The sequence below is a fragment of the Corvus kubaryi genome, unplaced genomic scaffold (assembly GCF_017639235.1).
Source record: "Corvus kubaryi isolate FWS band 111438036 unplaced genomic scaffold, C.kubaryi_AGA036_p1.0 37391, whole genome shotgun sequence".
NCBI classification, from domain to species: domain Eukaryota; kingdom Metazoa; phylum Chordata; class Aves; order Passeriformes; family Corvidae; genus Corvus; species Corvus kubaryi.
In genome coordinates, this window is record NW_024581130.1 from 1334298 (window position 1) to 1346736 (window position 12439).

At 39.6% G+C, this 12439-nt stretch overlaps 1 protein-coding gene across 6 annotated transcripts in view; it reads left to right on the forward strand.

Annotated features, from left to right (window-relative positions):
• NRIP1 (nuclear receptor interacting protein 1) overlaps positions 1-12113 on the forward strand; it is a 95170-nt gene extending 83057 nt beyond the window's left edge. For all 6 annotated transcript variants that reach the window (XM_042037887.1, XM_042037885.1, XM_042037888.1 and 3 more), the window contains one exon: positions 3279-12113. In XM_042037887.1, coding sequence (XP_041893821.1) covers positions 3636-7124 — 3489 coding nt within the window. In that variant the 5' untranslated portion in view covers positions 3279-3635 and the 3' untranslated portion in view covers positions 7125-12113. The remainder of the gene's footprint in view (positions 1-3278) is intronic.
• The last annotated feature ends 326 nt before the right edge of the window (positions 12114-12439 follow it).

Sequence of the window (12439 nt, forward strand, 5' to 3'; positions counted from 1 at the left end):
ACAAGTGCAAAAGTGGAATTAATATTCTGGACGTATACAGTTCAGTGAACATTTTAATATTCCCTTATCTTCCCTATTGTGCCTACAGTTTCTCCCTAGGCACATTTTAAAAGGCTGTAGGACTGATTTCTCATGGTGTGCTTCACTTGGGGAGTGTCTCACCACGTCACAGCATTTGTGCTGTGGATTCTGCTGCTGCTTTAGTTTTGTCTAGGTAAAACATGACTTAATGAGCTGTAATCAGTGGGTGCTCCTGGACGTTCTGCAAAACAGTTGGGTTGTTTATTTCTCAGGATACAGAAGTCTGGGAGAAGATAGTGGAAGTTACAAAAAAAGCGTGCATTTAGAGTAGTTGTGGTCAGGAAAGCACATCAACTTATCAATTTGTTTTGTCACAGTAATTAAATATAATATTTAGGTCTAGAGATTCATAGATCTTAGCAGTTGCTTCAGCCCTTACTGGGAAATAAAAGAGATCTGTTGCTATATGATTTCTCCTTTCTCTTTCTTCTGCCTTTTTCGTTAACTTTCTTTTCTTTTTCATTACCACTGCTCCAGTAATTTCTTAAATATTTAATTAAAAAAAAAATTAACATTTCACTGGGTCCTGGGAAGTGAAGTTCTTTTGTACAGTTTATATGTACTTTTTAAAAGTTGCTGAATGGTTGCCTCAGTGTCCTGCTGAACGTTTATTTCCAAAGCTGGTTTGGATTTGGCGTGACTACACTTCAGATGGACATTATCATGTGAGATTTTAACACTGTAATACCTCTTGCTTCACTAGATCAGAAGAGGCTTTTTAAAAGGATTGCTGATGTCCTGTTCTTATGTGTTAAGTGCTTTCCAGATTTCATTCTCTTTAAAGAAACTTCTTTGCAGCTACCCAATTTCATTAAGTTTATCAGTATTTCCCTAGCACTGGGTAACTAAAATAAAATTTAAAAAATGAAAAAGGGGGCAAAACACTTCTGGAAATGGTTATTGTATGTAAACTGTACTGGCTACAAGTGTCATCTCCTACAAGAGGCTTTTTAAGCACCCGAGGGATTTGTGTGGTCTTTTTTGAATTACCCAAAGGTGTAACGAGTAAAGTTGTACTGAATATTGGCTTAATGGTGCACTTGTTTGGGACTCTATCTTAAAGGTGACCTGCAAGCCCTGCTTTTCTCAGATAGTCAGAAATCCTGACAAAATTTCAATTTTATTATCTTAAATGTGGTACAGAGCATATCAAGTGCTACTTGCTTCTTTTTTAGTAACAGCACACTGTCAGCTTCATTTCCTTTTGAAACATGAACATTTGGTTGCAGACAAACTGTTTACTTTTGGAAGCTGGAAAAATATATTCTCCAGATAAAGTGCATTCCCAAATCTTTGAGGAAATTAGTCTAATTGTATTGCTGTTACTGTTGCTGGATGTTTGATGTTTTCATTTGAAATCTTGATTTTATTTTTAAAGGATTTGTTATTTGTGATTTTTATTCTGGTTTTGGGTTGAAACTCTGCAAAAGCCCACCCAGAGGTACAGAGGTTTTTGAAGGAACAGTAAGATATCAGTAGTTTTCAGTTAGATGAATCCACATCTAAGTTGTTTCATGTTTGAAGGAATACTGTGTCTTCTACCTGTAATTGTGTAAATACTGGTTAATGTGGGCATGAATTTCTGAGAGAAGTACTGAGACCTTAATAATAGCTAACACCTTTGCATTTGATATTTAAATGCATGGGTGTACACATTTACAATACAAGGCATTGCTGGTTAGATTTTTTTGTTTGGGTTTGTTTTGGGCGGTTTTTTTAACGATAGCTCCATTTTTAGAGTTTTTCTAGATTACTTAAAACCTAATAAGGGAATCTTTGCCCTGGGAGATTAGGACTGTTAACATGACAGCTATTTAGTAGTTCTTATTCTTCACTTTTTTAAGATCTGATTCTTTTCTGACTTCTAGTTGCCTGTAGGTTTTGAATTAAAAGCTAGCTTCTGGGAAATCAATCATAAAATATTCATTCACTTTAGGAGGAGGCAAGGATTTCATCTGTGTACATCCCTTTTAAACTTGTAAATACAAGTTTTCAATGGAGTTTTAGCTAGTGAAAGCAAATTGCAGAGTTCAGTATGCAGAAGGACACTTACCGTTGCTCATGTTGAATATTTATGCCAGTTCAGTATTGAATGAGTGAAGGAGGAGGCATGTGTGGTGTGATGATCTCATTATTGAGCTGTGGTGACTGAACTGCTCGTGCTGCCCATTGACCCAGCCCAGCCCTGGAAGTGAAACTGAAGAGACGCATCCAGCACAAGCACCATTGCTGTGCATTTTAAAACAGCTTTTTATACCACATTGCCCCATCCAAGGGAGTATTTAGTAGAGATACTACTCACTCTTGAAGAATAACAAGACTTCAGGGAAGAACTGGTTTGGTTTAGTTTTGCCATCATATGTTTCATGTACAGATAGAACATAAAGGTGAAAATCCTCCAGGAAAGGGAGGGTTTTGATGACAGGATTTATATTGCATCAGGAGCATAAGCAACCTTTTCACCACTCTTATCACATGATTGTTCTAATGACTTGTGGTTGTTGGGTGCTGCAAGAAGAACAGATTTCACCCCTGTTGTGTTACCATACTGGACTTTGCATTAGTGCATAGTCCTGGGCAGCACTAACGACTTGGCTTCTGCTTTCAGCAATATCATCCCCCTGCCAAACAAAAATGTACTCATATATATGATGCTGCCTATTCTGTTATTTGAAAACATACTCAACATGAAACTAAACATTGATTTTAGGGCTACCTTTTCCTGTTAGTTCTATTTTAGAGTGGTAGCCTGCGTGTCCTGTGTATTTACATTTACAGAAGAAAAGTTCATACAACTGTGAAGTAAAATTCAATGGAATTTTTAAAAAACTGTGTTTAGAGTGATTCAAGATTTTCCTTTCAGGTTTGCTAGTCCTTATTTTTAGCTGCAGAATAGCGAAATTCAGTGAAGGCTTGTAGTAGCTGTGCTTATGAGAAGCAAGCTTAATTTTTATATAAGGCTTTGTCTCAGAATTGTTTTCATTAAATTCTTTAAATTGGTTACGATGTGTTTTGTCCTTATTTGATTTTTTGTTTCTTCTGGAATGTGTTTGTTGTTTACGGATCCTGAATTTCTGCCTAAGACAATGTGTGGGGAGTTGGGTTTGGATTGATTTTTTTTTTTAAGGAAAAAAAGTCTTATGCAATTATATCTTATCCTAAATATCCTCTTTCTGTCTTTTGTGTTTCTGACTTAGGAATTTTATGAGCTTGGTGGAAATGGAAAAGGAAGAAAAGCAAGCTGGTCTCCTGAAGAAAGAAGGTGGCAAATACTTAATGGAACTTTGTTTCTGTGGAACCATGTTTTGAGTGCTCCTCCTAGACGTTGTCCATAAATATCCTAGATACCAGCTGATTGCTATGATTGGAAACCTGGCTCACCAAACAGTGTACACTGGGAGAAGCCTGCCTAGGATAATACATTTTCTATTGTTTCTGAAAGTCTGTAAGAAAACACTATAGACATCTACCTGTTATTAACTCTGCATCTTGATTCAGTGAAACTAGTCTTTGAAGTGAACAGAACCAGAGCCTTTTGGAAACTTTTATTGAACATGACTCATGGAGAAGAGCTTGGCTCTGAGATGCACCAGGATTCTGTTGTTCTAACTTACCTAGAGGGATTACTAATGCATCAAGCAGCAGGAGGCTCAGGTACTGCAGTTGACAAAAAGTCCACTGGGCATAGTGGGGAGGATCAAAACTTTAAGATTTCAGGAAATCTATTTCCCAGCTGTCAGAGTAATGGTCCAGTTCTTAACACAAGTACATATCGGGGATCTGGTATGCTGCACCTCAAAAAAGCAAGACTGTTGCAGTCTTCAGAAGACTGGAATGCAGCAAAGAGAAGGCGGTTGTCTGATTCCATTGTGGATTTAGATGGAAAAAAGGAAGCTTTGTTGGCTGGCATGGTTGAAAATGTGCCTAAAGGCAAACAGGATAGCACATTACTTGCCTCTTTGCTTCAGTCGTTCAGCTCTAGGCTGCAGAGTGTTGCTCTGTCACAGCAGATTAGACAGAGTCTTAAGGAGCAAGGGTATTCCCTTAGCCATGATTCTTTACAAGTGGAGAAAGATTTAAGGTGCTATGGTGTTGCATCCAGTCACCTGAAGACTCTGCTGAAGAAGAGCAAAGCAAAAGATCAGAAGCTGGACAACAGCCTGCCTGACATAACTAAAAACCTGCCCAAAGAGAGGTTTATAGAATCTCCTCATGCGGTGCAGAGCAGCCCTAAGGTGATGAACGAGCCCCTGTCATGTGCTGCAAGATTACAAGCTGTTGCAAGCATGGTAGAGAAACGATCCAGTCCTGCTGCTTCGCCCAAGCCCAGCGTAGCATGCAGCCAGCTGGCCTTGCTCCTTTCCAGTGAAGCCCACTTGCAGCAGTACTCCAGGGAACATGCTTTAAAAGCACAAAATGCCAATCAGATTGCAAGCGAGAGACTTGCAGCAATGGCCAGATTACAAGAAAGTGCTCAGAAGGACATAGGCCAATTCGGTTTGGCAAAAGGAATGACAAGCCATCTCAATGGTCAAGCAGGATCATCCCCTAAAACAGTCACTAGCAAAGGCAACATGGCACCATTTCAGAGTTCAGTGGGAATCATGCATTCGCCTCCCAAAACCATGGGATACAAAAGTACTGTGGAAAGGAGTAACCTGAAAACGTCTCCCAGCAACAGTTTGCTCTTACATTTGCTGAAAAGCCAGAATACCACCAAGCACTTGAAAGGGCGTGAGCAGAGTGAGAGAGCCAGCCTTTTTGAAGACAGCAGCACACCAACAACTGTTGATGAGTATTCAGACAACAATCCCAGTTTTACAGAAGACAGCAGTGATGATGAAAGCTCCCATTCTAACTGTCTTCCTATAGACCTATCCTTTAAACAGAGGACAGATAAACCAGATGTAGGTCCACCTGCATCACTGGATAACCTGACTCAGTCCTTGCTTCATAACTGGGATCCAAAAGTTTCCTGTCCAGAGAACAAGGAAGAGAAAGACACTCCGAAAGCTTCTAAGCTGAATCCCCACCAGAAAGTAACACTACTTCAGCTGTTACTCGGGCATAAGAGTGAAGAACAGGTAGACAAGAGTAATGACCCTCAGGGACCACACAGTACAGCTGATGTGGCAAAATTCACTGTACAGACTGGGAAAAGGACTCCTGTTACTGACAGTCCCAGTGCCAACCGCATGACTCCGTTAAGCACTCCACCTTTGCTGGCTTCTGCAAAAGCAGACTCTCCTATAAATCTCTCACACCAGTCCCTGGCTGTCAAGCGGAGCTCACCACCCTATGCCTGCAGCATCCAGCCGGACAGACTGATGAATCCCGCATCTAAACACTTGATAGACCTGTCCAAAAGCAAAGAAATTCAAGGAGCTAAGCTGAGCAGGACCGACAGTCCCCAGAACTCCTCGGCATTCAGTGCCAGCAAGCTGCTGCAGAACCTGGCTCAGTGTGGCATGCAGACTTCCATGTCGAGTGAGGAACAAAGAGCTAGCAAACAGCTGCTGGCAGGGAACATGGATAAACCTGTGGGCTTGATTGATAGATTGAACAGCCCTCTGCTTACGAATAAATTGAGTATGCATGAAGAAAATAACAAAATATTCAGTTGTCAGCCTGCACCCACTGAACAAGGACTTCCAGGTTCGGAAATAGAAAATCTCCTTGAAAGGCGCACTGTCCTTCAGCTGCTTCTGGGAACTCCCAGTAAAGGTAAAAGTGAAAAGAAAGAGAGGATGCTTTTAAGAGATGAAAGTTCTCAAGAACAGACAGACAAGGCTTTGAATGAGCAAATATTGACGGTGAAAATAAAAACTGAACCATCTGAAGAATCAAATGTTCCTTATAATTCAAATGCACAACAAGTAAGAGAATGCAAGGGTAACAAATTCCAAGGGTTTGTTCATTCACTGCAGAGAAACACAGCTGCTTCTCCTGCATCCGAGGAGTTGAAAACTGAGCCTCTTTCACCTCAAGATTTCTCCTTTTCCAAAAATGGCCTGCTAAGTAGGTTGCTGAGACAGAATCAAGACAATTACCCTGCAGATGAGCTGGACAGGAGTCACCGAAACAACGAGCTGACACACCTTGAATCCAAGAGTCTTTGCACGGTACCGAAGAAGAGGAAGCTTCATGCTGAGCCTTTGGAAAGCCCATTAAAAAAGATGAAAAGTAATGTGTCTGATGCTGCAAACAATCACGCTTCTCCTACTGAGGCACTATATGGGCCTTTGCTTAACCAGCAAGAACTGAAATTCAGCAGAAGTGATGCTGAATTTAAATATGCTGTAAGTCATGGTTCAAATAGTGAAACTGAAAATAGGAGTTGGTCTAGAGATAGTAAAGGCTTTAATGTGTTGAAACAGCTGCTTCTCTCAGAAAACTGTGAGAGAGATCTGTCACAGCATAGGAATAACATACTAACAGAGGGCAAGAAAAAAGGAAACAAAACCAGTGCAACAATGAATAAACCTGAATTCACCATTTCTTCTGTAAGATCATTGATGGGAAGCCCTGTGCAACAGAACAATTGTGTAGATCACAGAACATTTCAGTATCCTGTAGCAGTAAAAAGTCCTGCCAGCTCCCCCTTCCCTGAACATTTGGGGAGTACAGTGTCCAGACTCGAGCCCGACCAGTTTAGCATGTGTTCCATGCCCAGTGAGAAAGGGCCCATCAGATGGGTGATCACAGGCATGGACAAGAATGATTATGAGAAAGACTCTCCAAGACTGACCAAAACCAATCCAATATTGTACTACATGCTACAGAAAGGCGGCAACCCTGTCAGCAGCCAAGAAGCACATGACAAAGAAATTTGGAATGAACCTTCATTTACTGAGAGTTCAACTCATGTTACAATCAAAGAGGAGTTGACATCTGACGCAGAGCTTAAAACTCCTTTTAGTAACTTAAGAAGCCCTTACAACAGCCATATGGGGAGTAACACCTCTCATCAGCATGGTGGTATGAATGGAGAAGTGCATGGACTTCTGGAAAAAGTGCGAACAATCAAAAAAGAGCCAGAATAAACTGCAGCCTCCTCAGTGAGTTTACAATCAGTGGTTTTGAATCTTTGTTTAAAAAAAAAAAGAAAAAAGAAAAATGAGTATGAACTTGACTACTGTATAAATTGAGCATGATTTTAAGAAAAAAAGCATGGTCTAATTGAAACATGTTTTCATTTGATAAACTTTTTATTTTTCTGTTGATGTTATTTAAAATACATGTAGATAAAATTTGCTTTACAGTAGATTGTCACAAGGAAAATAGAAGGGTTGTAATTTGTACAAGAAGTTTCTGTATGTATCAGATTAAGTTATGAGTACTCTTTGATCAGAGTCTTATTTGGATCTGCAAGCTTTTGGTATAACATAACGTGTAAGCGTACAGCCTAGGTGGTGGTAATGCTGCGTTTCCTCCCTCCCTGTAAAATAATCCTTCTTTTTTTGAAGCCTGAGCATAGAGACAGTGTACTTTTTTTTTTTTTTTTTTGAATGTTTTAATATGTTTTGTGAAATTTTAAGAATAACTTTTAAGAAATGGAGCAGTCCATCCAAGGTATTATCTTGTCATATTGGAAAACCTGCATCAGTGTTAATAATTGAAGTGCACTGAAATGTATTTTTTAGTGCTTCCAAAATTTGTATTGTTATTTTTAAATCTTGTTTGTGGTCCTGCCAGAATAGTGGTGTAAAATCTATTTTTCTTCCTTGCCCTGCTCTTGACAAATGCCTTCCTCAGAATTCTTAGCCATAGTTATGAGTTACTAGTTACGATTAAGGGTTTTTTCTAGGTTTTTATAAAAAAGGCAGATTTTCATAGGCCATGCAAGTACTGCATGAGTCCTTTTGTCGGCACATTCCTGTTGCTTCCCTGCCTAAAAGGGGAAAGCCAAAATGCCTCTTGGAGTAGTGTGATGGATAAGGCTTAGTATATGTATTCAGTGAGGAGATGCTGGAAAGCTTGTGAGGGGGATGAGTGGAATTGTCTGTTCAGCACCATCCTGCTTCCCTGTGGAAGAATACCAACTGTACTAAAGCAGCACATCAGACTTTCACTCAAAGATGGAATAGGATTTTAATGAAAAATGTGTTGGCCTCTTCCTACAACCAGGGAAAAGAATCTATAATCTGCCAATATTTATTACTCTCTGAACAGCCGATGCATGGTTTAATGCACTCCCCTTTCACTGCAGAAAATCTGGCTTTAGAATAATTTTCCAGATAGCACTGAGGATAAAACTGTGGTTTTGTCATGTTCTGTAATGGATAGTGGGATATGTCTGAGAAATCCTTCTCTGCCCTTTTCCTCAATCCCCACCTGTGCTGTGATTTGTAACATCTGGCAATATCAGCCTGAGATGGGAGGAACTGAAAATTGCAGTCAAAGCTGAGACACCTTAAAAGAATTGCTGGCTGGGGAAGAGCCATGTGGCTCTGCTTTCCCGTTAGCACTGTCAGTGTTAACTCCATTTGCAGCCCTTATTTCTCTGTTGGGAGGAAGAGGACAAAATCCAGTTCCTCTAAATTATATGAATTATTGGCAAGCAGAAGTTCTGCTGAACTTTTTACTCCCCTAAAAGTTCTCTGTGGCTTCTTGATTTCACTGATAATCCTCTCTGCCATGAGCAAGCACCTAAGCAGTTGGCTTGCACAAATAATGGAAGCTACCCTTGGGTTTAATTTTGTCTGTTTTCGCCATTGCAAGCCGATGACATGACAAAACTGCTGTTTCTGTCCATCTCATGTCTGCATAGCAGAGATGAGTGACGGGGCATTTTGCTCTTTTCCTGTCTGGTTTGGTTTCAGAGGTCCTTTTCCCAGACTTCTGGCTTGCTGAGACAGAGCAAGCTGTTGTCCCCCTCTTTCCGCTGTCCCCAGCCTGAGATCAGTTCCTCCTCTTCCCAGTGCAGTTCCTACTGAGAGGGACTTCTCCTGTCTGACAGCTGGAAAATGCACCACTATTCTGTTTTGCCTCCCTCCGGGGGATACCTTCTTTTAGGGAACACAAATATTTGGCAGTATCCGATAAAAAACATTCCCCCTGGTTTTTATGAGAAATAACAGAGCAATTTAAAGATATATTTTTATGTTATTTCAGTGAAGCATAATATATTAATGGGCTGTACAAAGAAGATTTATATTTTAAAACCTTCACACAAATCTAATATCATTTTAAATGTCATTGTCTGAAGTATAATATAAAAATAAAATTTTGTTTGTCTTTAATATTGCATTTATAAGTGGCCCAATGACAATTCAGATGTCTCATAGAATAATCATTAATGAGATAAAGTATATTTTGGATTGACAGTGGAACTGAATTCTTTTTATATGAGTCAACCCAGCAGAAATATTAAAAAGATGGTATTTGTTCCATCCATTAAATGTCTTTTAAAGTCTTAATTGATTATTTTTCCTGAAACAATGTGTATATAGGTAGGAAATATATACAATATAGAATAATAGATGGTCCCCAGACTAAATACAGGGCTATAATTTGCTTGAAGGGCTCCACAGAAAAATGCAGCGTGAGAGGATGTGGAATTATCTGGTTGAAAAAACTTCTTCAAAGTTAAGTTGAGATGAAGAGTGGGGAAGAGATTCTGACCCTAACAAAAAATAATATTGAGATCGAGCAATGTGCTGACCTTTGTATTTATTCTAGGGTAGTCTATTGTTATAATATATACTTTTGAACATTTAGTTTTGGAAGTTTTATAAAACAGTTAAGTTAAAATGTTAACAGTTTGACCAGTTAAGGATTTAGCTTTCTTTTTAGTTGATATTAATGAAAGGGTATTGCCATTCTCACAGACGTCAGTAAACTCTAATATACAAGAATTTAAGTTCAGGACATGGTGTTCATGGAAGAATCTTCTCTCTTGCAGACATTGCAATCTCAAACAGCAGGTAACAACACCGAGGCCCTTGAGAGAGGGCAGGACATGCCAAGGGACTGCTCAGTCAGCTGCTAAGAGGGCAGCAGCCTCCTCCTATACGAAATTCTCCAGTGGTTATTATAATCACTGGTGTTACCCTCTCCCTAGGAAAGAGAGGTCTTCTTTGAATCTACCCCATCCACATTTACAGCATGTACACCTTAGGACCAAAGGCTCTCGAGTTATTTTTTGTCTTGTAGCATGGGTGAGTAAGAAGGAGTTCCTGTTTTTTGCCTTGGAGACTTTTCCATCAGAGAAGAGGAGCTGGGTTTGTTGCCCCAGGAGAGACTGGTAGGGCTGGCTACATTTTCCCAAGCAACTCTAAAGTCCCTGATTTCCACCAACCCCCATAGATGGATTGCAAACCAGGGTCATTTCTTGAGTAGCACTCAGTACTCTCAGCAACTCCTGTCTCCTCTAGGCCTTTTAGACTATAGATTTGAAGCAAAATGGGGTCTTGGCAGATCTTGGCAGCAGCAGCTGTATGGGCAGAGTGGTGCAGGATCCATGGGTGCTGGTGTGTGATCCCACCATCAAAGGAGCAGGGGGGAGGGGAGAACACACCCCAGTTACAGCCAGCTGAGACTGCTGGGGGAAAGCTGCCTCCAGCTCTCAGAGCAGTGAGGAAGTGAGTTAGGGAATTGTCTCCACACCACGCTTAGAGCTGCAGTTGCAGACCCTGGGAAGTTAAACCTGAATTAACTTTAGCCCCACTTAGCTGGGAAGGGCTGGGGCTGAAGCAGTTGGGTTGTGGAGTGCCCAGTGCCTTGCTCAAGGGGGCGTCCCCAGCACTTGGTGGAGTGCCCAAGCCAGCTGGATTTGGGGATTGACTTGGAATTGCCACGCAGATATGCCTTTTCTTTCCAGAGGGAAGTGTCTGGGACTCAGATATCCAGGTTTCTAGTGTCTCCTCTGCCAAAGCTTGAGGAAATGATGGTGGGTTAAGCATGACCGCAGAATCAAAGGTGGAGAGCTGGAGGGCTTCTCTACTGATTCCACATAGCTGGGCAGCTCAGTTTGAGAAGTTTATATGAGATCAAAAGGGAATTCAGCCATAACTTTCACTTTTCTTAGCCATTTACTCTTAGTGATGTTTTTAAATTTTTAATTTACAAATGTTTTTAAAGGATAGAAATGAGTGGTTTAAATTTTCCCTGTTAAATGTTGGTGAAAGTATTACAGCTCTCATTGACGTCAGTGACATGATATTACCAGTTTGTTCTCTGCCACATCTTACAGAGGAGTAAACTGGTAAGTATATATTATATATATATTTATATATAATGTAAATATGTTGACTTGTTACGCCTATAATATGTTGAAATTGGTTTTTAAAAGGTGATGTAAATAGTGGTTTCCTTAATGAAAAATACATATTTTGTATTGTTCTAATGCAAAGGAAAAAAAACCTTTTAATCTTTTTAGTTATGTATATTCCATGTATAAGTGTAAATATGATCACATAGGTTTAAAAACTTTTGCATGTATGTATACAGTTGCAAGTCTGGAAGAATGTATAGAAAAATTCTTTTATTTAAAGTTGTGATTACCTGCTGCATGAAAAGTGCATGGGGGACCCTGTGCATCTGTGCGTTGGCAAAAAAAAAAAATGTCTTAACAAGTCAGGTCAGTTCAAAACACAACAGTATTCCACTTCTGGACATGACTTCTGCTGTGGTATTTTAGCTTTGTGAAAGAATGTGCTTCAAATCAAAAGGGTCTGGAAAAAAAAAATGCAAACCTACTTTTAAAACATGAAGTGCTCATACAACTATAATAAATCATGTAAGTTCAGGACTCCATTTTGCATAATTGAAATATTGTACCAGGACTATTCCATCCCTGTAAAACAAAGGAGTATTGATTCTCATTGCCATACATAAGAATTCGGGATTTTACCACAACCAATTTTATTGTGATGTGTCTTCAGTAATTTAACTGGTCTCATTTTTTTATTAGAAATTAATTTCCTCATGTGATGTCACAAAACTGTACATACTGCAGTGTGAAGTTTTTTTAAATCTTTCAGTGTTTACTTCCTGCAGAAGATTTGAATAAATGAGAAAAATGCATTGTCTTGATGGTTTTTAAATCTGCTTTATTTCATGTGTACTTTCCATTCTTGGAATGTTAGTGGGCTCTTTGCATCAGTGCTGTTGATACAAATTTCTGACAACAAAAGTACCTCAAGGAACTTAGGTACACATAGCCTTCAGCAAGGCTACTGACTGGAAACTGAGAGTTGTGGAGCTGGAAATGAAACAATCTAAATCAGATTAACAGCTTTACTTCACAAAGCTCTGTATTATGTTTTATTTAAATACCCTTCTGCTTATTAACTTGAAATCAGTGACCATAAACTGGAAACCTCTAAATGGGAGTTCTCATGTGAAAATAATTTTA